Source organism: Podarcis tiliguerta (assembly GCF_965153285.1).
Source record: "Podarcis tiliguerta genome assembly, chromosome: 5".
In the NCBI taxonomy this organism is placed as follows: Eukaryota; Metazoa; Chordata; class Lepidosauria; order Squamata; family Lacertidae; genus Podarcis; species Podarcis tiliguerta.
Genome location: NC_139538.1, coordinates 92,906,652 through 92,934,249, shown reverse-complemented (window position 1 = coordinate 92,934,249; position 27,598 = coordinate 92,906,652). Strand labels below are relative to the sequence as shown.

Sequence of the window (27,598 nt, the reverse complement as noted above, 5' to 3'; positions counted from 1 at the left end):
GGAAGCAAAGTCCGGACCCAACTTTACTCCTTTAAAATTCCTTGATGGTTGTGTGCCATGGCTCCACAGCAGAACACAGGTGGCAAGGGCTAAATCTCATTTTGGATCACAGACATCAGCATTTAAAAGGATCTCAGAAAGCAGCATTAGGAAGTACTCCTACTCGAGAATTTGGAGAGGTGTGGGTAGCCAGGACAGATAATGCTGGGCCAGATGTATAATTAGTCTAGTTGGTAATGATCGTAATAAAGATTTGATTGATTGGTTGTTTGAATTAGTCGAGCTCAGTCTAAGACAGCTCCAGATGTGCAAACGATGCCTACTTCTCTACCCATTTGCTGCGCAATACTGGTTATTAGGGGACACGGGTGGTGCTGTGGGTTAAACCACAGAGCCTAGGACTTGCCGATCAGAAGGTCGGCGGTTCCAATCCCCGCGACAGGGTGAGCTCCTGTTGCTCGGTCCCTGCTCCTGCCAACCTAGCAGTTCGAAAGCACATCAAAGTGCAAGTAGATAAATAGGTACCGCTCTGGTGGGAAGGTAAACAACGTTTCCATGCACTGCTCTGGTTCGCCAGAAGTGGCTTAGTCATGCCTGCCACATTACCCAGAAGCTGTACGCCGGCTCCCTCGGCCAATAAAGTGAGATGAGCGCCACAACCCCACAGTCAGCCACGACTGGACCTAATGGTCAGGGGTCCCTTTACCTTTACCTTACTGGTTATTAGAGTGCTTAGCCAACACAATTAAAAAGGGGTGGTGGTGGCAAAGGATCCATCTCTGCTGTACTTTCCATCCCATTCTATACATGGCAATAGAGTTTATTTTATGGAATTATGTTTATAAATTATTAAATGCGCGCGCGCGCACACACACACACACACACCCTAGGAGCACACAAATGCACAATAAAGGTCCTAATACAGGTTCCATCATGTTCCATCATAACTTCTAAGATCACCCAAGAACATCATCTGCACATTATTATTTTTTTGCAATGTACCACAGAGGAACACAGTAAAATACTCTTGGTGGTTTCCCCTCAACTGTAAAACAAAACAAAACAAAACAAAACCCTTTGCTGAACGCTTTGCCCCAAAGATCCCCCAAAGTCCCCCATGAGAATTTTTGATATTTTGATAGGTTTACAGTAGGCAAGGACATGAATGTATGAATACTGAATACATGCTTTATGTTATGAGATGGGCTTCGTGATGTTAAATTCTCGAGAATAATCTTTAGGAGGATATTCTTGAGAATATTCTCCAAAAGATTATTCTCGAGAATTTAGCATCACTAAATGTTATGCTCATTGCGTAAAAAGTAAGCCAGGTTCCAACTGCTCAGAGTTTCAGAGGCTCCCCAGAGACGAGCAGTGAAAGCCGCAGGGGATCAAAAGCGTCTCTTTCAGCTTCTGTTGTTTATCTATGCTCATCTCTTGAGAGGTTAATTGTCTGTGCTTCACCCCCTCCCAACCCCTGGGGAAAAGGAGTTTCCAGAGGAGATGTATGGACAGATAAACAATGAATGGAGAAAGGTGGCCGGCATCTCTGTGACCGTTTTCAGTCATCTCTGCATGATTTGTTTGAACATGACTTATACGGGGACACGGGTGGCGCAGTGGGTAAAAGCCTCAGCACCTAGGGCTTGCCGATCGAAAGGCCGGCAGTTCGAATCCCCGCGGTGGGGTGCGCTCCTGTTCTTCGGTCCCAGCGCCTGCCAACCTAGCAGTTCGAAAGCACTCCCGGGTGCAAGTAGATAAATAGGGACCGCTTACTAGCGGGAAGGTAAACGGCGTTTCCGTGTGCAGCTCTGGCTCGCCAGAGCAGCGATGTCACGCTGGCCACGTGACCCGGAAGTGTCTGCGGACAGCGCTGGCCCCCGGCCTCTTGAGTGAGATGGGCGCACAACCCTAGAGTCTGTCAAGACTGGCCCGTACGGGCAGGGGTATCTTTACCTTTACCTTATACGTGGTTCCTGTGATGAGCCCAGCATTTAGCCTGGATGGAAGAATTGCAGTGCGTGTGGACATTACAGTGAATATCCAAAACTCCATGCGTAATGTTAAAAGGAAGGCTGCTAATTGCACAGGGACTATCTTCTCGGCCTTGATATTCCATGGTGATATTATTGGAGCATTCCCAAGTATGTGAGCTGAGGCAAGGGAGACTATATTTGTTCGTTCTATTAACCCCTGCCTTTGACCACGGAATTAGAAGTTTTCCAGAGGGAAAAGACATTCGTAATGATGGTAACTTACCTCTTCCTCGTGATCTTCTCCAGAGCGTTGAATGAACCACCTGATGGAAGCTTGCTGGGACTTTGGAATACATTCTAGGAACGTCGAATTAAATTCGATGCCAAAAATCACCTTTTCATCAGTGGTTTCATGACTAATGCCTGGAACGCAAACATGGTACAAAAGATTAACCCTGCCCTGATTTCTTAAAGTGAAGGGAAAACATAGCTGATGCAGAACAGATGGTAGAGCAGCGCATGGACTGTGAAGGGAAACAAGAGGCACCTCAGGTTTAGCACAACACACGAAGGTTCAACTTGGTGCAAGCTGTGTATAACAGTGCTATTTAAGGCCGAATTGTTCACTTCCTTTCAATTAAACCACTGATGGAATCAGGATCTGATCTATAGCCTTTCTTAGAGGAATTCTTCTTCTCTATTTAATGAGACTGGGAACCGTGAGGAGGATACAGTGACCTTGCTGGCTGGCAGCTAGCTCCAGGAAGAGGGTTAACAGAAGGACTGCTACAGACTTCCTTAGAGGCAAAGCTCCCAGGGACATCATCTGGAACCTGAACTCTAAATTTGCCCCACCACTGAAAAGTAAGCATTTGGGGTACCCATCCCAGAACTAAGTTCCTTCCCTGGGAGAAATCTTAGACTTTCTGAAGCAGCTCACAAATAATAAATGCACTTCTTAACAAACATAACTAGCAAAGATAACTAATAAATTAATGCAAACGTTTTTTTCAGCTTAAGCCATTCAAGGTTACCTGGAAGAGGAACAGACCTCGTGTTACAGACGCTTCAGGTTACAGACGCTTCAGGTTACAGACTCCGCTAACCCAGAAATAGTACCCCAGGTTAAGAACTTTGCTTCAGGATGAGAACAGAAACCGTGTGGCGGTGGCACAGCAGCAGCGGGAGGCCCCATTAGCTAAAGTGGTACCTCAGGTTAAGAACAGTTTCAGGTTAAGAACGGACTTCCAGAACGAATTAAGTTCTTAACCCAAGGTACCACTGTAAATCTATAAACACAGACCAGGAGTGTCTGGCAGAACTCTCTGAAGTGATGTATGATTCAACAACAAGCCTTAGACTGAAGAGGGACTCAGGGCCAGAATCTGTGGTTTTTTTCTGCTCCGGGTGTGAATGCACAGAGTCAGGAGACTGGAGAGTGATTGGAACCAGCCTTGAGTGCCACCTGACTTGAATCACAGGATATAGCAATGGATACGCTAAACTTTTGGGATATCTCCCTGCTACCATTGTGGTAGAAGAAGCCCACCCTGGGCACAAGGCTTGACATGCCTTGTCTTCACCTTCCACCCTGTTCTTCCTTCAAGAACTCCCCATAGTCACATGGTGTTATAAGATTTTGAGTTTGTACAGGAGGATGTTAACAGAGCCAGATGTTCTGCTGCAGACTTCTATTAATAGTCAGGGGCAAAGTAGCCAGAAGCATTTCTCTGTTAGGGATATTTCAGGCTGAGTAAGGCTAGGGAGGGACGCGGGTGGCGCTGTGGGTTAAACCACAGAGCCTAGGACTTGCCGATCAGAAGGTCAGCGGTTCGAATCCCCACAACGGGGTGAGCTCCCGTTGCTCAGTCCCTGCTCCTGCCAACCTAGCAGTTCAAAAGCACGTCAAAGTGCAAGTAGATAAATAGGTACTGCTCCGGCGGGAAGGTAAACGACATTTCCGTGCGCTGCTCTGGTTCATCAGAAGCGGCTTAGTCATGCTGGCCACATGACCCGGAAGCTGTACGCCGGCTCCCTCGGCCAATAAAGCGAGATGAGCACCGCAACCCCAGAGTTGGCCACGACTGGACCTAATGGTCAGGGGTCCCTTTACCTTTACCTTTAAGGCTAGGGAACAGTTGCCTTCTTCATCCTGATTCCACCCCTCGAACCACAGGGAACAGGCAAACTAAGCGAGGGTGGGGGGAAATGATATGTCTTTCTAGCCCTCCATTTGTAAATAAATACAAATATTGCAAAATGCCATCAGCTTCCTGCGGCATCCTTCCAAATGAAACCAAACTTGCTTAAATACTTTTTGCCTGGAACTTCTCCCCATTTGGGAAGACGAGGAGGGAGTAAAAACCTGCTTCCTAGATGTCTCCCACTGAGGCAGATTAGAGAGCCATACCTGCAGCTTCCATCTAAGCTACGTCTCTGGGCAAAGGCCAAGGTGAAAAGAACAGGCCCACATACAGCCATGAACAAAACCTGTACCATGCAGATCAGAAGACGTTAAATGTGGCTCTTATATGAGGAATTCCATTTCCACAGTCCATAACTGCACGGTGCTTTATATTGTGTCAAATCCTATCAGTCTACAGGACAAAGTCAATTGGCTCATTCCAGAAAGAGAACTTATTGTTTCCTTGGGTCACAGCTTACACTCTCAAAGTAGCAGCACAGAAAGCAGCAGCCCTCATTCACCCTGTCTGTACTTGGGTCCATTTGATGGCCCTTAATTTTAGTTTACAGCAGAGCTCTAACTTGAAATAACTGAGGAGCAATTGAAAACAGTTGTTCTTCCTGGATCAAATAATAAACCAAATGTGTGTTCGGGGCAGGGGACCCTATTGTTTTGTTTAAGAAAGGAAAACAAAATGCCCTGTTGAACATTTAAGACGTTATGTTACGTTGTCACAGAAATTTCATCTTAACCACAAGACAGCAGTACCAGTTGCCAGGGGAGCAAGCCAGACTGCTTGGCAAGCCCATCAGTGTCCATAGTGGTGGGAGACAGTAGGCCGTTGTTAAGAAGAGGATTGTTTAATTAGCAAGGAAGAATTAGAAGAAGGCCTGGATAGCTTGATAGCTGGAACTATGCTCTGTGGAAATAAGCCAAGGGAATGGAAAAAAGTGTGCTTCCTCCGTTTTCCTTGGGGGAATTCTGCTTCTTTGGCTCACTTGCCTAAGCCGACCTCCTGCGTTGCTCTTGGAAAGCTGTAGCGTTCCTCTCACGTTCAGTTATAGTACTTACATAGACACCAATTAACTCTTCCATGGTCGCCATCTCCAGAACTATTCCTTTCTTTGTGTTTCTTGAAGGGTTGCAGAGAGTCCAACTAGCTCGTTGTTAGTTCAGGTATACAGCAAGAACCAGCCAACCAGACCTGCTATTCTTTTTTTGGGGGGAAGGGGGCATATTTGCCCCAAGTTGCTTCCCAGACTTCCACAGACTTCCCTGTTAACTATTTGTACTCCTGATGAAGAAAGGAATACAGGCAACTCTCAACCTACACGGCCAATCATCTCTAGTCAGAACAAATTGGCTTCAATAGCGGGTGGGATTGCAAAAGTCTTTCGTCCCCAGACACCTGCCCTCTTTCAATTTTTTGGTGCACAAATTAAAAGTGTGCATAGTGCAAGTTACTTGTAATGAGTTCTCTGCCTGCAAGGGTATTCTCTGCTTTTTCTGTATTTCTGTTTTGCCTCCAGGTTGCATCACTTCACATGATGTAGCACATCTATGGACCCCGGTTTTGTCAACAGCAAGCTCACTATAGACCTAGGCTAACTCTCAAGAGGCTTGCTCGGTCTATTAGCACTGAGGGCGCTGCTTACAGATCTGCTTGTGCATGCCATCTATCAAGGAATGTAAGCCAGATGTTGTTTCCAATACTCTAATTCAGCCCTTGAATTTAAGAAGTAAATGCCTTTTGATCTACACAGAGCCACCACAGCCAGCTACACTTCTGGTATCTGAGCATCATCTGCCAGGCCTTGCAAGAGCTGAGCACATTATTTCATTAGGCCCCTCACCTCTCTTTTTGGAGACAAAGATGCAGATACTTACTATCTTCTGTATCCCCGCACTGGGTAGCTGGGTCTCCATATTTGACGTCTTGCCTCCTTGCACGCCTGGAAAAATAAAGGTTGTCATGACTTTGTGAAATTATGCCTGCTGTTCTTTGGATGTGGGATGGAGCTTAAGGGAAGTTGCTCACTTGCTGAAAGTAACATCAGATTACATATATGAATAAGGCACCCCTGATATTATAAGTAAAGGTAAAGGTACCCCCGCCCATACGGGCCAGTCTTGACAGACTCTAGGGTTGTGCGCCCATCTCACTTAAGAGGCCGGGGGCCAGTGCTGTCCGAAGACACTTCCGGGTCACGTGGCCAGCATGACATCGCTGCTCTGGCGAGCCAGAGCCGCACACGGAAATGCCGTTTACCTTCCCGCTAGTAAGCGGTCCCTATTTATCTACTTGCACCCGGGGGTGCTTTCGAACTGCTAGGTTGGCAGGCGCTGGGACCGAACGACGGGAGCGCACCCCACCGCGGGGATTCGAACCGCCGACCTTTCGATCGGCAAGCCCTAGGTGCTGAGGCTTTTACCCACAGCGCCACCCGCATCCCATCCTGATATTATAGTCACAGTCAAATTTCCTTTTCTTTCTGGTGTTCAGGCTGCGAGTGCTGCTTCTTCCATAGCCAAATAAGCACCATGCACCCATAAGAACCAGGCAGGTAGCAAGAGGCCTTGGGGTACTCCAAGCCTGGCAGATATGCAAAAATGGGAAAACATTCCAATGAGAACTGAGTGTGCTCCTGAATCCTGACCCACTTTTGTGGGGCGGGGTGAGGAATACCCAGAAATCTGGGGGAGAGGAAAGAGAAAACGGAACGGAATGGAGTTCCTGGAATCCCAAAGAGCAGCATCCCAAACAGCGAAAGCTTGTTTCAGGTCCCAGATGTATTGCCCGATGCGAGGTTGAACACAAGACCTTTTAATGGCTGTGCACTGAGTAGCCCAGGACTTCTAGACACACGGCCCAGGCTTGCACCCCAGGGAAGTCACTAACACAGCAAAAAAACAATGCAGGAGGCAGCAGTTAAGCATTTCACAGCCACAACGGGCGCTGTGATTCTCCAGATGCTTGACTTCACCCCTGGAGGCACACTCCACTGCATCTTGAGACAGATGCCACCAACCCTGGGACCTAAATTCCAAGGAAGTCAAGCCCAACTGGTGTCCCTGAAATGTTTCCACTGTTCAGAGGTTAGGTAACACGTAACAGTATTCAAAGATTCCTCCTGCTGACATCATGGAAACATCTGTGTGTGTGTGGGGGGGGTATTTAACTAACTTTTACCCCGAGTGCAGCTGTTGAAATCAATGAACGTGAGTAAAGGTAAAGGGACCCCTGACCATTAGGTCCAGTCGTGGCCGACTCCGGGGTTGCGGCGCTCATCTCGCTTTATTGACCGAGGGAGCTGGCGGACAGCTTCCGGGTCATGTGACCAGCATGACTAACCCGCTTCTGGCAAACCAGAGCATTGCACGGAAAAGGTGCTTACCTTCCTGCCGGAGCAGTACCTATTTATCTACTTGCACTTTGACGTGCTTTCGAATTGCTAGGTGGGCAGGAGCAGGGACCGAGCAATGGGAGCTCACCCCGTCACAGGGATTGGAACCACCGACCTTCTGATCGGCAAGTCCTAGGCTCTGTGGTTTAACCCACCGCGCCACGTGACTAAGTGAGGTCTATTAATTGCAATTGGTCTACTCTGAGTGAAGCTTAGTTAACCCTACCCAGATTACCTGTACATGAACTAGCAGAGCAGATGGTACCAGAGGATCCATGGGGAAGCTCTGGTGTCCTCCATCTCCAATGCCAGCCTTGAACTCATCCCATAGAGTCCAGAGCTTCACAGGTTAACCCAGCAGTGTGGGAAGGAGTAGATCTGTGTTAAACCATGGGGGTCAAGTAAGAAGCTGCTCTTAGATGCTCGGTCAAGGCAGGAACGATATCACTCACCTTTTAGATGTTGGTGTGTATCTGGAGCATGAATTTCCATCCCAAGCACAATAGGGGTCTCTGGCAAGGCAACAGTCTGCACAAGCCTTGCCATATGTGTGACATCTGTGTAGCGAGAGCTGAGCCAATCCATCTCTGGAACCAATGTACAATTGTTGCTGAAAATCAGGCGAGGCAAATGAATTAGAAGCGTTCTTCAAGAAACCCCTTTTTCTTTTGGCCTCGATTTCCTTCTTAGCAATTTTTCATTTAAAAATTTCTATTTTTATACAATCCTTACAAATTTATACAGCAAATGCAATTTATGTTCTGGTAATCAGTGAACAAACTCTGTTTGTCCAAGTAATCTCTCTGCGCAGTTCATCTCCAAGTTTTTAGAGCAGGGCCTATTTAGCTGGCTTTCCTCAGCCACTCTGATATAGACGGCAATCATTTCTTCTCCAAGTAAGTTGCAAGAACAATATGAGCCAAAACCAGTAGACATAACATTGCCAGTCTTTTTACACTGGCTCTCAAGTCCACATCAAAGCTCCCGGGCAGGTAGCATATTGAAAACGGTATAAAAGTTCTAAAACACATACTACTATTGAATTCCATAATTCCATTCACAGAGACATATGAGCTATGAAGCTGACTAGCTTAAAACCAGAGCTGTGTCAAAAAAAAACAACCCTTCCTTAAAAACAAAACAAAACCCTTTCAATTAATAAGTGAAATTGCATCTGAAAATTATCAGACTGGAGCCAAAAAAATTCATGGGTGGAATGTGGGGTTTTGTTGCTGTTACTTTACTTTTGAGATGGCTAAGGGGCATTTGTGAGTATTGTTTCATTCATGCTCCAAATCATTTCTCTGGTGGTCTTCACTCTGCCGCCTTCCTGGGTCTGCAAGCTTTGTGAAAACCCATGACGTCCTTCGCTACGCTCAGGGATGCCTAACACCTGCCTGACAGCTGTTTGTTGTCATTTTTTTGAAAAAGGAAGGCCTTTTACTTTGAAAGGAATCACTGCATGAAAGCTACATGTGTGGAAAGTTTTTTGTTTTTAAAATAATAATAATAATAATAATAATAATAATAATAATAATAATAATAATAATTTATTTATACCCCGCCCATCCAGCTGGGTTTCCCCAGCCACTCTGGGTGGATCCCAACAGATTAAAAACAGAATAAAACATCACATGTTAAAAACTTCACTAAACAGGGCTGCCTTCAGATGTCTTCTAAAAGTCATTTCCTTGACATCTGACAGAAGGGCGTTCCACAGGGCAGGCGCCGCCACCGAGAAGACCCTCTGCATGGCTCCCTGTAACCTCGCTTCTCGCAGGGAGGGAACCACCGGAAGGCCCTCGGCACTGGACCTCAGTGTCCGGGCAGAACTATGGGGGTGGAGATGCTACTTCAGTTATACAGGGCCGAGGGAGTTTAGGGAACATTAAGGGAAGGAACAAGGACTCCTCTTAAAAGCAAAACCCGTGAGCTCACACCAGTCTCTGGCAATTGGTGGCTAGTCTCCTCCTCAGCTTCTCTCCCTTCAATTTAAGCCCAGGAGAAGACGGCATGGGGCAACTTTTTGCATGGGGCTTTTTCAGATCAGGAAGTGTGGGCATCAGCCTTATTTACTTTGCAGCAATAGAATAAGATCAACTCTACACCCACCCAAATTCTGAATGTGCCCTGCAAATGAGGCGGAAAATTTGAAAGTTATTTAATGGGGAAGAAAACACTTGGGAAATTGGAACACAGGTTTGGTGCAATCTAATCAAAATACATGTTTGCCTGAGATGAGAAACCTATAGAAATGGGTTTGTTTTTTTCATGAGCTCTATCAATATGGACTGGAGTACCTAAATCAGAGGACGTTCATTGTAGTTCCACTGAGCCTGTAATCCTGAGCGCTCACTTATTAAGGAGAAAGCCTCAATGAACACAATGAGACTTACTTCCAAGTAGAGCTGCACAGGATTGTAAAATCACGGACTAATTTCAGTGGTACTTCAGTGCAACTCATGCGTTTGGGAAATAAAAGAACAGAACAAACATTGCTTTACCCCACTCCCCCCCCCCTTTATAGCTTTTTCATAGATACAGGAATATATTTCAGAACAAAAGAAGTATTCTGATATTGAATGTGAGGGGTTAGAGAAGACAGACTAGGGTGTGACTTTTTTTTTATGCTTCAAGAAAAAGAAAGAAATGAAAATATTAGGATAGAAAATGTTTAGATGCCCTCTTTGAAAAACTGGTATAGTTATCTCCAATAATGTCCAAGCAATTTGTAGGTGCTAAAATTGCTAATTATAAATTACCTGCTTCGGGGACATCTCCATAGTCAAGATGGGTGAGGGATGCTGAAAAAGAAATGGAAAAAAAACCCAATGAAAATCCTTCTTCCGCTTAGATTGAAGACTAGGCTTATCAAACATTTGTTGCTCCACCGAGCAGTAGCCAAAATCCTTTGCAATTTTACTTAGGTGTTTGAAATAGTACTTCCCTAGAAACCAAAATATTCTGAGACTTTCAGCCTGGGATGAATTCACCTGTGACAGGAATGGAAACTCATTTGTCTTCCCTGAGAAGAAAACAGGGTGTATTTCTGGAAGTGTGCCCATTTTCCAGGTGTGTTAGTCACCCACTAGACTTTGGGACTCAGCGGGGATTTGGAGCTGTGTTTCCGTGTCTTAAGTCCAACACTCCAAGCATCACACCTTCCGAGCTCTAACATAGCTATTGCAATGGATCAACTACAGCTGTGAAGGCCAACCTTCCTGGAAAATGTGCTCAAAGAGAAGTATCTGAGCAGGGCTCCCTTGAACACTACGCGATTCATACTGTACACAGCCCTCAGGTTCCTTCTGATCTGCTGAGGGAAAGCAGACAGGAAAATAGTGCTGGAAAGACAGGAAAGAATGACACACTTTTCACAGCCTCTTCTTCTCCTGTCCGGGAGTGCCAAAAATGCCAAATGCCTGTGCCTCTGTGGCACCCATCTCACCGGTTTTCCACGCTTAAAGAGGGTGGGCATCCATACAGGGTGTTTCGGAACGTACAGATTCACTTGCCTCCTCTGTAAGTGACAGAGGTCATGGGCTGATTCGGGCCTCACACAGTCACTACAAGTACGGGCCCCTAATGTATTTGCCGTTTTTATGGTTTTCATTTGTCATATTTTATGGTACTTGTAAACTGCTTAGATTTTTCCTCTCAAAATGTTAAGCAGTATATAAGTTAAATAAACAAATACATGGGGGAAAATGTGAGCCAGCAACAAGATAAATTTCATGTGCTACATTCTAACTTATTATAAAGAGGTATTTTCCCTATGTGCTGTGAAATGGAAGTGGGCAGGATGGCCTGAGTAGACAGACTCTTTGGTACGAGTCTTACATCTCTCCATCACTTGCTCATTATTTGTTTGTCTCAATTGCATCTTGGTCTTCCTTCAAAGGATAGTTCTCTACTCCAGCAACAATTTCATGAAGCAGATTAGGACAAGGGACTGTGAAATGTTCCTGGTCAGTCAAGGAGCTTCACAACCCAGCCATAACTTGAGGTTCTCCTGACCAAGAATCTCAATTGAAGGGTTGCCAACTGAGCCCAGGAGGGACTTCCATGGAAAGCAACTGGGTGGCATGAGATGTCAAACACTAGAATACTCTGCCCCTTATGCTAGATCTGCAACCATCACGTGATGCAAGCACTCTTCAGGGCTTGTGCGTGCTGCCTTGTGTTGAATGGGGCCAGGGAAGGGAGGAACTATTCCCTCAGGGCAAACCATATAGATGACTGCAGATGAGGCTGAAGGCAAGAAAGCATCCACCACCTGCAAAGTCGTCACAAGGGCTGGCTCTTGGAAACCCCAACATCCAATGACATCATTCTGGTGTGGCTTCTTAAACATGTAAATAAACTACAGTCCCTTCTCTCTTTCTAATTTTTTTCCTCGCATGAAAAAAATAAGAAGTGCATTTATAACATGGAGGAACATCTGCTGAGCTAATAGCCCTGTTTGGTATTAAATCTGATATGGCGCCTTTCCCTTTGACGTGATCTCGCAAGTATGCAGCAAATTGGTACATGCTCGGAAATTCCTGATTACTTGGCAGCCTGTTGAGCACTCTTGGCCTCCATGGCAGCAAAAAGATGACATTTAAAACAAGAAGTATTCCGCCTCTGTAATCAAGGTACCAAGTGCACAGGGAGAGATTTACCTGGAGAAAATATTGTTTTCCACAGACGTGTAAGGCAAGGGCATCAAGGGTGATTTCAAAGCCACCAGACCATTGCAGGAAAGCAAAGGTTGGACCTAAAGCCAACTCTCTAAGAATCATGGCAAATGAAGAACATCTAATTCCATCATAGTTATGGGCCAAGAGCAAAAACTGCTATTTGGGGTGTGTGCCTTTTCCTTCCTTGTCTAGCCTACCCCAGACTGCAAAAAACCAACAAATTTGGCTAATCTGATATTGAAATCAATGCAGATGTTTTGCCCAAGCAGGAACCTCCAAATTCATCTCATATTTCGCTTCACTTTCTGTGGCAATTCTGTTATAAGCATTTAAGTTTCTTTTCACCATAATTCCTTAGTTTAAAAAAGCATACAGAATTCTTAATTAAACTTCAGCAGATCCTAGAATTTTCTCCAGGGGACTGATGTGAGTGACTTATTCTTGAGGAACACAAAATGAAGATTTTATGCCCTCCCAAAATGATTCTTTTTGAAGAATGAAATCCACTGAGCTTTATTTTCCTTCAGTTGCCCTTCTGAAAGAGCTCAGTTGGCAGAGCATGAGATTCTTAATCTCAGGGTTGTGGGTTCAAGCCCCACCTTAGGCAAAAGATTCCTGCATTGCAGGGGGTTGGACTAAATGACCTTTGTGGTCTCTTCCAGCCCTGCAATTCTGTGATTTTGTGAATTGTGTGCCAATCAATGAGGCTTGTAATCTTACCTTAAATATCTGCAGCTCTTCCAGGACCACTTCCTCCATGTCTCGCTTCTCCTTGGTTATACTCAGAACTTTCAGTACTGTTCCGACATCTGCAAGAAAGGGACACAGCCGAAAATCAGTGGCCATTTTTGGATTTTACATTAAGATTTTTCATTTTCTTTAGATATGGCACCTAACTGAGTGCAGACCCTCCTCACTGGATTCTCTCTCTCCTCATTTTTTTAAGCAGACACACATTATGATGCCTTTGCTCCATGAATCTCCCCAGTGCTTTTTTCCTTTAAAAAATGTTTAGGGTTACGCTCATTTTCCTACTCATATTGAAATACTGCCCCTCAATGAGGCCAGACTTAGATTCACAAAATGTTTAGGGGTATGCGTACCCCTGTGTCCCCCCCCCCAGAAAAAAGCACCGGAACTCCCTTTCTTTTCACTATACGACTCTCTGCCACTGGCTAGGAAACAAAAATTGTACATGCCAAGGATGGAAACAAAGAACTTGATATGGGATTGCCATTTCCTGCAGGAGCCCCATGCCAATGGTCAAACTTGTTGTTGTTGTTTAGTCGTTTAGTCGTGTCCGACTCTTCGTGACCCCCTGGACCAGAGCACGCCAGGCGCTCCTGTCTTCCACTGCCACCTGCAGTTTGGTTAGACTCATGTTTGTAGCTTCGAGAACACTGTCCAGCCATCACGTCCTCTGTCGTCCCCTTCTCCTTGTGCCCTCCATCTTTCCCAGCATCTGGGTCTTTTCCAGGGAGTCTTCTCTTCTCATGAGGTTGCCAAAGTATTGGAGCCTCAGCTTCAGGATCTGTCCTTCCAGTGAGCACTCAGGGCTGATTTCCTTAAGAATGGATGCGTTTGATCTTCTTGCAGTCCATGGGACTCTCAAGGGTCTCCTCCAGCACCATAATTCAAAAGCGTCAATTCTTCGGCGATCAGCCTTCTTTGTGGTCCAGCTCTCACTTCCATACATCACTACTGGGAAAACCATAGCTTTTACTATACGGACCTTGTAGCGCATTCAGTGTGGAAAAAACTGTATCTGGAATCCATGATAATTTCACCACGCAGCATCTATATAAGGTGTGTGCTCAAATAAATTTATCCAAGTCAAATTCATGGCATCATGAAGTTACTGGTTTAGCATTTGGAAATTAATTCTACAATGGTTTTGTTTTCCCAAATTTGAATTGAGGACAGTGAACTATGACCTAAAACTTCAAGAGCGTTGTAGCATTGAGTACAGAGAAGCAGTTGATTTAGTTCAGGTCTCACCAGATCGCATGTCTTGGAACTATTTAGTAGCTCTGAGCATGCACAAAGTATCTTTCCTGAGCACTGAGTAACCACAGCCTCGCGGTCTGCATTGCGAAGCATTAAGCAAACAAACAGCAAAACCAATGCCATTGCAATCAATTGTCCTGCGTTATTTCCAAAAGAAAAGAAAAAAAATCCCTTCTCATTTTGTTCTACTCCAAGGCTACACATGGGACATGCATATGGCAGTGATTAAACAAACAAAAGATCCTGGAATTGAGTGACTGGAAAACAAGGCTGGAAAAAGTCTTAGTGAGCTGAATCATTTATTGCAACATGTTTAAAATACTGCAGAATTTTCTCTATTGACTAAACTAACTTTTCCCACAATCTTACTTATGGTAGGTAAACAGAAAAAGAGACTAACTATGCAATCCAATACACAGAAACAAGCAAGCAGTGAAGTCTGTTTTTAGCATGACTTTGTAAAAGGTGGGTTTAAAATTTGTAAAATAAAATAAAAATGTCATGCTTCCCTTAGGAAGCTCAATTTTCAACAATTTAGATACTGCAGGCAGTACTCTTCTGTCTGCTGAAATTCTGGACTGCCATCTACTGACTACATTTTGTGCTATAACCTGCAAAAAAACTATTTTAATGAAGAGCAACACTGAATAATGATAGTTTTTTTCACACGTTGGCCTGGTGCAGACATAATGCTTTCAACCATCATTAGCGCTAACCATGGTTGGTTGCCTTAACCCTGATTAAGGTCCCAAAGGTACTGTGGTACATTGCTTTAGCTTTCTGAGCAAAGTCCTGACCCTGAAAAATATATATCAGGATACAGCAACATGACCTGTTTTATCATTTTGCAAGCAGAGGGGCTAGGAAAGGGGGGGGAACTGACTTAACCACAATTTGCGTAATGCAGATATAACGATTAAGCATGCCTAATGCAAACAATGGTCTGCAAACCCACTTTCAGGCCTTGATTTCATATCCTGGTTGGTGGCCAGACCTTAACCATGGCTAAAGAAAACAAAAGCATGGTTTACATTTTGACCACAGAAAGTTGCTGTTATGCAGTGTTGAAACAAGCAGAAATGTGGAAATACAGTGATACCTCGGGTTAAGAACTTAATTCGTTCCGGAGGTCCGTTCTTAACCTGAAACTGTTCTTATCCTGAAGCACCACTTTAGCTAATGGGGCCTCCTCCTGCTGCTGCTGCCGCGCCGCCGGAGCACGATTTGTGTTCTCATCCTGAAGCAAAGTTCTTAACCTGAGGTACTATTTCTAGGTTAGTAGAGTCTGTAACCTGAAGCGTATGTAACCTAAAGCGTATGTAACCCGAGGTAGTAATAGTGCCACTGTATTCTGCTCTGGTCAGACCTCACCTGGAGTACTGTGTCCAGTTCTGGGCACCACAGTTCAAGAAGGACACTGACAAACTGGAACGTGTCCAGAGGATGGCAACCAAAATGGTCAAAGGCCTGGAAACGATGCCTTATGAGGAACGGCTAAGGGAGCTGGGCATGTTTAGCCTGGAGAAGAGGAGGTTAAGGGGTGATATGATAGCCATGTTCAAATATATAAAAGGATGTCACATGGAGGAGGGAGAAAGGTTGTTTTCTGCTGCTCCAGAGAAGCGGACACGGAGCAATGGATCCAAACTACAAGAAAAAAGATTCCACCTAAACATTAGGAAGAAGAACTTCCTGACAGTAAGAGCTGTTCGACAGTGGCATTTGCTGCCAAGGAGTGTGGTGGAGTCTCGTTCTTCGGAGGTCTTTAAGCAGAGGCTTGACAACCATATGTCAGGAGTGCTCTGATGGTGTTTCCTGCTTGGCAGGGGGTTGGACTCGATGGCCCTTGTGGTCTCTTCCAACTCTATGATTCTATGATTCTAGGTACCACTGTACTCAGCAGTCTTCAAATGGAGAGAGCAGCCTTGCACAAATCTGCAGATAGGCACCTGTTCCAACTGCCTTGGCATTTCTGCAGGGGCAGAGGAAGGGGGGTGCAGTGGGTGCAGGCCGCCCTGGGTGTCACCACTGAGGGGGGTGACAACATGCACCCTAGCCATGAGTCTCTCCTGGGAGAGATGTGGTGGCTTGGGCGTGCGCAGGTTTCGCGCTGCGCAAACGGTATGCCCGCTGCCTCCCCCCCCCCAGCTGTAGGGTGGTTGAGTGGGAGGTGGCAGGCAGATTCCAGAGGCCCCACAGTGCACCCCGCCCCTATGGGCGCCTGAGCGGCTTCCTCCTCCACTCCAATTCTGCCTGTCACCAGAAGGAGCTGATTTAGACACTCTAGAATCTTTCCAGTGAGACAACTGGATCTGCAGTGAGGGTTTCTACATGACAACTATATCCCCTACTCCAAACCTGCTTCAGGTATTTTTCAGTTGCAGCCATCCTCATTATGAGACCAGTGCCAGATTTACGTATGAGCTAAACAAGCTATAGCTTAGGGCCCCACTCTCTTGGGGGCCACCAAAAAAATTAAAGGAAAAAAACCCTGGATGTATATTTCCAAAATATAAGATAAAAAACAAATAAAATAAAACCTACATACAGCAACAGTGCTTTGTGATGTGTAAAGGTAAAGGTAAAGGTACCCCTGACTGTTAGGTCCAGTCGTGACCGACTCTGGGGTTGCGGTGCTCATCTCTTTATTGGCCAAGGGAGCCGGTGTACAGCTTCTGGGTCATGTGGCCAGCATGACTAAGCTGCTTCTGGAGAACCAGAGCAGTGCACGGAAATGCCATTTACATTCTCGCCAGAGAGGTACCTATTTATCTACTTGCAGTTTGACGTGCTTTCGAACTGCTTGGTTGGCAGGAGCAGGGATCAAGCAACGAGAGCTTATCCCGTTGTGGGGATTCAAACCGCCAACCTTCTGATCGGCAAGTCCTAGGCTCTGTGGTTTAACCCCCAGCGCCACCCGTGTCCCTAACTAACTAAGCACATACTCTGCTCCAAAGAGCAAATGTTCTTGCTCTAGGGTTAAGAAAGGAGGGCAAAGTCTTTCACAATCCCAGTGCAATCCCCAATGATCCATATGCACAACATTGTTCCATGTGTGTGGAATACATGCAAAGGGCATTTTGCAGGAAGATGGAAGTCTCTATGGGAAACAAAGGAGCCAACTGTGTGCATCTTACCTGTCCCTAAGAACATGACATCATACTGGCCATCTTCAGCCATGACACGATCCACCACAATCTGTGTCAGTCTGTAGTCCACATTGATTTGGGAAAACACCGGCGCTCCGGTTACTGGGTAGACTGATTTGTACATCACCGGATGGCGCTTTATGAAGCTAATGACGTCGTCAGGAAAATCTCTGGTGGACTTGATGGATGGGTCGTATGTTTTGCTGGGGCACTGCACAATGGAGGCACAAGAGAAAAGTTGTGAGGTTCTTCTTCGTTGCCTGCCTGTAGACTTTGAAATTTCTGCTTACCTGGTTGCCCATTGTGTGTAAAAAAAAATCACCTTTAGGCAAGCAGGGAGAGGAGGAAAAGCAGAAAAAAGATGGACAGAGTAGAAAAGAAAGGATTAGGGAAAAAAGACAGAGAGTTGGAACAATGTGAATGATCCGCTAAGTTCTGCCAGCATTTCAATAATGTTACTTTGGTACTGAAGGCAGAAATTTTTAGGACTTGAAGTGTTAAAACACAACCTATGAAAATGCAATCCATGACTATCTATTTAGACTTAAGTCCCACTGAGTTCAGCAGGGATTGCTCAAATCTGAACGTATATAGGTTGCATTTGGTCAAGACAGATGTTCAACATACTTATGAACTGTATTTCCCCCCCAATAGTTAATAGACACTGCCCCCTTGAGGCTACTCAGGAAAAGTAGTAATGTTTTGAGGAAGTGGAAACCAGTCTGCGAAAGCTTCTGCGGCAATAAATCTGTTAGTCTTTAAGGTGCCAGAAGACAGTTGCCTTTGCAGCAACAAAGGAGCAACATATTAAAACAATATTAAAACATATGCAGACACATTGCAATAAGTCTTGTTTGTTATCCAGGCTCCCGAGTGACATAAAATTGGTCTACAGTAGAAGAAGTCTAGCAGAAATTGTGACAATATGTACAATAAAATATAATACTAAAGTGGGCAGCGGGGGGGGGGGGGGGCTGTAGCCAGCATGTGAAAAAAACGATGAATTAATTTACTTATATTTCTTTTGGCCACAGACCATCCTCATAATAAAAATGTAGCACTGCAGCAAATTATATTAAAAAGCAGTTGCTTGCTTAGAGAAAGCAGCAGAGAGAAAACGAGTGCAACACAGCTATAATCAAATTTACAGTCGAACACATGAAAATTGGAAAAGGCATTGGAGGGAAGGGCAGCGGCTATGAGCTACTTTTCCACGACGCTTCCTGGTCTCCGTTACCAAGAAGATTGCTATTTTTTGCAGGCATTACACAGGTTTATCTTATCAATAACCAGCACTGGTTATACCTGCAAAGGTGGACTATATACCCACTTTTAAATGATGTTATATATGTGCAGGGGGGCATTCAACGTTTCCATTTATATTAAAAATAAAATTAAAATCTAGAGGTTGGCCACTGTGAGAACAGGATGCTGGACTAGATGGCTTGTGGGCCTGATCCACCAGATGCTCTTTTTGCGTTCTTACGTGATTTTATACAGAGACTATCAAGGGGAGAGAGCAATGCATTCTAGGATTGCCAGATAAAGCACTTACAGTCCTGCAACACAAGAAGCCCATATTGAGTAGAGGGCTTGTCAACAATCACTTCTGCTCCAGAAAAATAAATTAAAACTGAATGATGTCAGCTATGTTCATGGTCCCATTTCAAAGATGTTCAAGTAAGGTTGAAAGACTGTCTCATGCCCCATGTGCTAGTGGGATAAAGGGGCAGCAGGGATTATGTCTGGGGTTTCCTGAGTAAATATATTTTCATTTTTAATATTGTTCACAATCCAAAAGTGTAGTAGCAGGGCATTACCTCATATCACAAAGAAAGCGAATAAGCAATAAATAATAAGAAAAGGAAATGGCAGGGTTCCCCTGAATATAAGTACATTTTATGCTATAGAATGCTTGGGCTCACATGATACCACGAAAGGAGGGCTTGATTTACGGCATGAAATTAGCTGAGTGTTTTGCTATGCAGCTTTGGGGGACGGAGGAGAGAGCTCTCCAACATCCCACAATATGCACACCACAACCAGAGATTCTCCTCCATCGGCTGATGAGCACTATCTCTTTAAATAATCACTACAGCAAAACGATGGGCCATAATGCTGAAACTATTTATCTCAGTGGAGCTGCATGTTTCCAGAATCTGAGCTGTAATCTTTTCATACTAACAAGATAATTCCTAAATTTCCTGCCAGGTGGAGCTACAGCATAATCTGTGAAAGAGGAGCTGCTCCTATCTAGCAAACAGACCATTTTATAATGTGTTTAAGATGCTTCTTTTAAGTTTGCAGGCTCGCTCTGTGACACAGACCTTTTAAACAGAGAGAAAGAGGTAATTGTCTCTCAGCACATTCTTCCAATACCAAATATGCCATTTGGCAGATTGCTCCAACTTAAACTTTGTTAGGGCTTTGGACGAACTTCAGCACTTAAGATCTGGCGCTGCTCAGAGAGCATTATGCATGCTGCGTACGAAGCCAGGAACTGGACCGAATCTTCCCAGTTATATGTGTCCGTTTTTAATACCCAGATGACAGCGAGAGTTGCCTGGAGGCACTTAGGTAATTCGATGGCAAGATGCCACTGCTCTAAGTACAAGCAGGGATTCAGTGCTTGATAGGTCAGAAAACGATCTCCGATAGGATCGGGAAACGGAATAAATTTCATCAGCGGCAGCTAGTATCTGTCAGATAACATTTACAGTCACCTCATCTTTGAAATCCAACAACTATCCATTTCATTGGGGGAGAAATGGGATCATCTTAATAGAGGGTCCTGGTTGCGGGCAGGCTCTCAACCTGGTTCAACCCACCCTGGCATGAGTGGAGCTATCGCCCTCACGCCGGGGTGGCACCGCAATCACCCAGGGCTAATGCCCAATCATGTCAAAGGGTGATAGTGGGGGAAAGTATAAAAGCAGCCGTGTGACATGTGCCAGGCTCCTGCTTCGCGCTGCCAAACACCCGCCCACCCTCCCTTTAATTTAGATCCTTTGGCCTTGCTTTGGACTTTGGTTGGTTGCCCAGATTGAGTCAGGGGTCGGGTAGGAATTTTTTCCATTTGGCAAATTGGCACGGGCCACTTGGTTTTTGCCTGCCTCTTAGCAACCGTCACAACTTTGTAAGGTTTGGCGGTTAGGCATTGGCTTATGGTGAATGGGGGAGGGGAAGTCGGCCATCGCCTGCCCCTCCAGTTTCAAGGGTATTCCGTTAAAGGAAGCCAGGGCCTGGTTCCTGTCCAAAGTCCGCTTGAAGGGTGAGGGCCATGCCAAGCTGCTGGGAACACCAGGGGAGATGCAGGCAGGTTCCCCCAAAGGAGTTTCCCTTTGGGAGGTTTACCCTTACAGACTTCCTGCAAAGGGGACAGGAGTCAGATGTAGTCTTGCCAATGCCTAGAATCATAGAATCATAGAGTTGGAAGAGACCACAAGGGCCATCGAGTCCAACCCCCTGCCAAGCAGGAAACACCATCAGAGCACTCCTGACATATGGTTGTCAAGCCTCTGCTTAAAGACCTCCAAAGAAGGAGACTCCACCACACTCCTTGGCAGCAAATTCCACTGTCGAACAGCTCTTACGGTCAGGAAGTTCTTCCTAATGTTTAGGTGGAATCTTCTTTCTTGTAGGGCCAATACCGCTCTCATTCCTGTAATCAATAAAGCTGTGGCCAAATTTTCGCCCAAAAACCTTAAACAAAATATCCGTGTCCGCGTGAATTTATTTATCCTAATGGGCTTGAGGGTCTTGCCATGCAACTAAGATGAACTAGGAGCCTGGCCTGGCTTGGACAATATTCTCATCATTTGGGATGGGCTCAAGCACGTGCCTTCTCCCTCTGCCCACTGGCCACATTTTTCCCACCTTTGAGATGTCCAGCTATGGGTGAAAAGTTTGCACAGAGCAGATGGGCATCAATTGAAATTCACAATGGTCCAAATTGCACAACTGAATCCATTTGCGCTTTCGGTCTACATGGGTTGAGCTTTTTAATATATAAGCTTATATACATGTTACACCCATACATTGAGAGGAAAACAGTCCTGCCCAATATGTAGGGTAAGAAGGTTTCAGTGACCCATAGGGCACAACCTTTCTCCAACAGGAAAAGCATCCAAAGTAGTCCATAATGAAAGGTCATTGGAGAGCCAGGATTTGAACCCAAACTCTAATTCTAAATAACAACAACAATTTTATTATTTATACCTTGGCCCTCTGGCTGGGTTGCCCCGGCCACACTGGGCAGCTTCCAACACATATAAAAACATAATAAAACATTAAAAGCTTCCCAGAACTGTCTTCTAACAGTTGTGTAGTTCTTTATCTCTCTGACTTCTGAAGGGAGGGTGTTCCACAGGGCGGGTGCCACTACCAAGAAGGCCCTCTGCCTGGTTCCCTGTAAATTCACAGTGAGGGAACCACCAGAAGGTCCTTGGAACTGGACCTTAGTGTCCAGGCTGAATGATGGGGGGTGGAGACGCTCTTTGAGATATACAAGTATACAGCTATACTTCAAAATAAGCCTCACTTGCAGAAATGAAATGGATTTTCAAATTAGTTTTAGAACTGAAGTGTGAGACTCCCAAGCTGAAACCCAACAGTCAGTTACGTTATAGGGTAGCCAATATGGCTTAGGTCAGGCTTCCCCAAACTCGGCCCACCAGCTGTTTTGGGACTACAACTCCCATCATCCCTAGCTAACAGGACCAGTGGTCAGGGATGATGGGAAATGTAGTCCCAAAACAGCTGGAGGGCCGAGTTTGGCCATCACTGGCTTAGGCAATGCCTCCAAAAAGACCGTCAGCACAATCAACACAAATACAGACTGATGAGTATAGTGCACACCACTACAGACTGGTTTTGAAGTTCCTAGTTGAAAGCATAATTACACATGGGTTCCACCCATAGCCCACCCTGATCATATTTTTGTTTCATGGCGATTTCCATGGAGAGAGACCATTTTATTTTTATTTTCCAGAGTACTAGCTTATTCATTCAGCTGAGGTTACTAGCGAAACAGCATGGCTGTTCCCCTCCCTTTGAACTTGGTAAAGTTTTGGAATTGACCCTGCAATGTAAACACACTCAAGTATGAAAAGTGGGGCTATTATGTCAAAATAGAATCCTCTGTAAACAGACTCATGCTTCTTCCTTCTTGATTCAGAGAAGCGAAAACGGGACAGATTTGAATATTTTTAACACTTAACTAACCCCAAAACAAGAGACACGGGTGGCGCTGTGGGTTAAATCACAGAGCCTAGGACTTGCCGATCAGAAGGTTGGTAGTTTGAATCCCCGCGACTGGGTGAGCTCCCCTTGCTCGGTCCCTGCTCCTGCCAACCTAGCAGTTGGAAAGCACGTCAAAGTGCAAGTAGATAAATAGGTACCGCTCCAGTGGGAAGGTAAACGGCGTTTCCGTGCGCTGCTCTGGTTTGCCAGAAGCGGCTTAGTCATGCTGGCCACATGACCAGGAAGCTGTCTGCGGACAAATGCTGGCTCCCTCAGCCAGTAAAGTGAGATGAGCGCCACAACCCCAGAGTCGGTCACAACTGGACCTAATGGTCAGGGGTCCCTTTTCCTTTTTAACCCCAAAACAAAACTCACTACCTGAAATGTCCCTCCCCACCATTGCACATTGCTGCCCGAAAACTTTTGTCTCCTTAAAGTAAAGCAAAACAAAAAAATCTTTAGAACACCTAATATACTAATTAATATTACAATGACTATAATTGTAATATTAATTGATATAATTGAGATTTCTGCATTGCAGGGGGTTGGACTAGATGACCCACGGGGGACCCTTCCCACTCTTAATTTTATTATTCTATGAACATAAGTGTGGGATATTTGCAATGCAGTCAAACCAACAACTGATGCTTTGCTAAAAAGGCACATGATGAGAGCTGAAGCTCCCAGAGTTTTTCTGTGAGAGACACTCCCACTGTGCCCTGACAGGTGAAGGGCATAACTATAGATAATCTCTTACCTGCTTGGGCACATCCTCTCTTGTTTTCTCTTCCTCTTCATCTCATCACCAAGACAGAAATGTGAATGACATCTGCATGTCTGAGCTCCAATTCTCAGACACCATTTTAAGCTAGACTTAGGTATGTCTTTATAACTAAATTACCATTTTAAGTCTGTCTGAACAAAGCTACTAGAGCCAGGGCTTTTTCGGCTGTGGCTCCAACCTGGTGGAACACTCTGTCACAAGAGACTAGGGCCCTGTGGGACTTGACACCCACCGCAGGGCCTGCAAGACAGAGCTGTTCCACCAAGCCTTTCGTCAGGGCACAGCCTGACTCCCTCCCTCGGCAATCTTCACAGAATCTCTAGCCCAATGGTTGCCATCAATTTGATTTGAGTTAATTTTATAATGAATGATTTTAGAATGTTGTACTATTTTAGTGTTGCTAGCCGCCCTGAGCCCGGCTTCGGCTAGGGAGGGCGGGATATAAATAAAATTTATTATTATTATTATTATTATTATTATTATTACTACTGTATTTGTTACTCTTCAACAAGTATTCTGGGTGAGTTAATGCTATTTTTACCCTTTACAGGACTGTTTGTGTGATTATTGTCTTAAGGGGGGCAGGGGGAGGAGGAGAATACCAGGAGAATCCGGTCTACCTGAAACTATTCTTGATTACTTGAATGAAAAGGCATGCACTCTCCTGAACTCACAAACATGAGGAAGGAAGGATAATATCTAATAAAGATCATGGCCACTGGGACCATCACCTCCTGGCAAATAGAAGGGGAAGAAATGGAGGCAGTGAGAGATTTTACTTTCTTGGGTTCCATGATCACAGCAGATGGTGACAGCAGCCACAAAATTAAAAGACGTCTGCTTCTTGGGAGGAAAGCAATGACAAACCTAGGCAGCATCTTAAAAAGCAGAGACATCACCTTGCCAACAAAGGTCCGTATGGTTAAAGCTATGGTTTTCCCAGTAGTGATGTATGGAAGTGAGAGCTGGACCATAAAGAAGGCTGATCGCCGAAGAATTGATGCTTTTGAATTATGGTGCTGGAGGAGACTCTTGAGAGTCCCATGGACTGCAAGAAGATCAAACTTCTCCATCCTGAAGGAAATCAGCCCTGAGTGCTCACTGGAAGGACAGATCGTGAAGCTGAGGCTCCAATACTTTGGCCACCTCATGAGAAGAGAAGACTCCCTGGAAAAGACCCTGATGTTAGGAAAGATGGAGGACACAAGGAGAAGGGGACGACAGATAACGAGACGGTTGGACAGTGTTCTCGAAGCTACCAGCATGAGTTTGACCAAACTGCGGGAGGAAGTGGAAGACAGAAGTGCCTGGCATGCTCTGGTCCATGGGGTTACGAAGAGTCAGACACAACTAAACGACTAAACAACAACAACAAATGTCCTCTCCTAGCATCTATCCACATCCCTACAGTAAGAAGGGTCTTCTGGATCAAGCCAATGGCCTGTCTCATCCATCATCCTGTTCTCATAGCGGCTAACCAGATGACCCATTGGGAAACTGGCAAGCAGGACTCGAGGTAGCCAGACCCAAACCCCTAGGGATTCCAAGAAACAGGTATTCAGAGACACATTGTCTGGTAGCACATATAACAAAATGGATGCAAATCCAGCATCTTCAGCAACATTCATTACCTGTAGGGGCAACTGGGTGAAAGTATGGAAGGGAAGCAGTATACTAGCATTGTGTGTCTTGGGTTGGACAACCTGTACCCCTTTAGACGTTGGGCTCCCACCACCAGCAGCCCCAGGCAGTATTGCCAGGGATTAGGGGCAACCACTTCTTGAATCACACATTTAACTTCTGGAGACTTGTGAGACAGAGATGAAACTCGAAGGCCTGCTGCATGCATGTGTGGACCCCCTCAATATTTCTCCAAAGCAGATACCAGAAAATAGAGGCTGCCACTGGTAAATACGGACTGTAGGAGAGGTTTTTGGACCAGGATCAGGAAAATGTAACTGCTGGGAACAATTGTGCTGTTATAGTTGGCAAGGCTGATCCTTTCAACAGCCATCTCTTGACAGTCACACAGTTTATCCAGAGCAAAGGAATGAAATGTGGAGTATCTTTCTTCTCCACCCAAGGAACTGCTGACTTTCCAGTCACTAAGTACCAGCTGTTGAAACCAATTCTGTCCACCCAGAGTGACTGAATGTCTTTCTGATGTCTTTGGGTGGTGCAGAAGTAGGTGGCCAGAATGCAAGTGAACAAGGCTGCCTTTCAGCAGACTCTGAGTTCATGTCCTGCCAAATGTCAGGGGCAAGTGCGGGAGTCTCCTCCCAGTCCCTGGTGGGCTTTAGTGTGCATCCAAAATGCCAAATGTTGACCTCAGAGGAGAACAGGGAAGCTTGCCTAGTACTGTGAACATCAACTATGATGAACCACAGGAAGGAGAAGGGGCAGAGGAACACAAGAAGAGCCCTGATGATAAACTCAAGCTGCATCTAGTCCAGTATTTAGCTTCCAACAGAGGCCAGTCAGATGCCACCTCAAAGTCCTCAAGCAGGATGTGAAAGCAAATCCCCTCCCTTCCTGTCTGCTTCCCATCAGCAGATATTCAGAAGAATAAGGTCTCTGAAGCTGGAAGTTTCATTTTAGTGCATACCCACAGACAGACGTATCGTCCAAAAAGCCGTATAACCCCTTTCAAGCCATATCCTCTTGGGAGAGCAAACTTCTTAACTATGGTTCTAGATTCAGGTAGGTAGCTGCTTTGGTCTGACGCAGTCAAAATATATATTTAAAAAAATTAAAAAATTGTCCAGTAGCACCTTAGAGACCAAATAAGTTTGTTCTGGGTCTAAGCTTTCGTGTGCATGCACACTTCTTCAGATACACTGAAACGTAGGACCATGGAAGGCACCACATTGAGCCACATGACTAGAATCCTTAACTATGGGTTTGTGAAGAAGTATTCTCTCTCACCTGTCCATAAACTACTGTCCATCCATTTGGCTGGATCAGGGCTGGCATGATGCTTGAGAGAGGGCAGCAGCAGCTGCGCTGTGGCAACAAACAGCAGGCTGTCTGTCACCAGAAAGAGCAGAGGCTACAGAGAGGCATTCTGGGAAGTTGAGATAATGGGAAGTTGAGATGATTGCAGCTAAAGCCACATCAGCTGATACTTCTCTTCAGAGAGCTGGGATGTACTGTAATATGGCACTGTAATATGCACAATATTGAAATGCTTTTTAAAAACGTGTGTGTGTGTGTGTGTGTGTGTGTGTGTGTGTGTGTGTAATGACAAAACGTGGCTTATTCTGCCTCTGAGCATCTTCTGCCCTTCACAAAGCACTGCCTGGCTGGGCTTAACAAACGGCCTCAGGAGTTGTTGCCTTGATGGAAGTCTCTGAGGTCACACCTGGTGCTATTGTGGTATCCCACACCACAGGCAAATATTTTACCATCGTGGCATTCCAAACTCCACCCACAGTTTCACCACTGCTGAAAAGACATTAGGGATGTGGGTTTGTCGCCACTAATTGCTTCGAATCAACCTCTAATTATGCATTGGCATAAGACCAGATGTGCTCTGAACACAAGCCATTTCCAACCATCAGAGATCACCAGCTGGACATTTGAAATATGTCCCTTGATGATCTTAAGCTACTTTGAGTTTGGACTTGCCCATAGATTGAACCGGAGAAGCTTCCACCTGAAACCATTTTGTCTTGACAGAGAATGAAGCTTTTCTGTGATTCGAACCTAGAAAAAGATGTGCAAGCTCTCAAAATGTGACCTTCACAGATGCTCCTTCTCAAATTCTTTTTTGTTTTTCATACAGGCACAGATTTTTCATAAAGGCACAAATGCTATTAGTTACAAGCTGAAAGTGAATCCTGGCAAAGCAGGAATCGATAGATATGGAAGTTTCGGGGACAGTATATAGTCAAGATATTACAAGTCAGGTGAAGACTTACACAGGTATCTAAGGGACAAGTCCATTCAGTTGCTATAGTCCTCACATGGAGATGGTCCAAAGTCATCACCATGGGATGGCAACTCCATGTGAAGGTCCTAAAGTTTGAAGGTTGTTTACCATGTGGTGCAATAAAATTTTGAGGCAAGAGTCAGAAGGCAGCAGTGCATGAAAATGTTCTTTAAAATGACTGTACCAGACAGCTTTCTGTTTCCTGTATTACATTTATTTCCCACCACTTTTTCAAGGCA

The 27,598-nt window shown here is 45.2% G+C and overlaps 1 protein-coding gene across 1 annotated transcript in view; it reads right to left on the bottom strand.

The window, feature by feature from the left end:
- Positions 1–27,598, bottom strand: part of SEMA3D (semaphorin 3D) — a 182,790-nt gene that overhangs the window by 16,567 nt on the left and 138,625 nt on the right. The window contains exons 12-17 of the mRNA XM_083440752.1: positions 17,392–17,614; positions 12,968–13,056; positions 10,328–10,369; positions 8,018–8,175; positions 6,049–6,113; positions 2,260–2,399 (exon numbers count right to left, since the gene is read on the bottom strand). Of these exons, the coding sequence (XP_083296878.1) occupies positions 2,260–2,399; positions 6,049–6,113; positions 8,018–8,175; positions 10,328–10,369; positions 12,968–13,056; positions 17,392–17,614 (717 nt within the window). The remainder of the gene's footprint in view (positions 1–2,259; positions 2,400–6,048; positions 6,114–8,017; positions 8,176–10,327; positions 10,370–12,967; positions 13,057–17,391; positions 17,615–27,598) is intronic.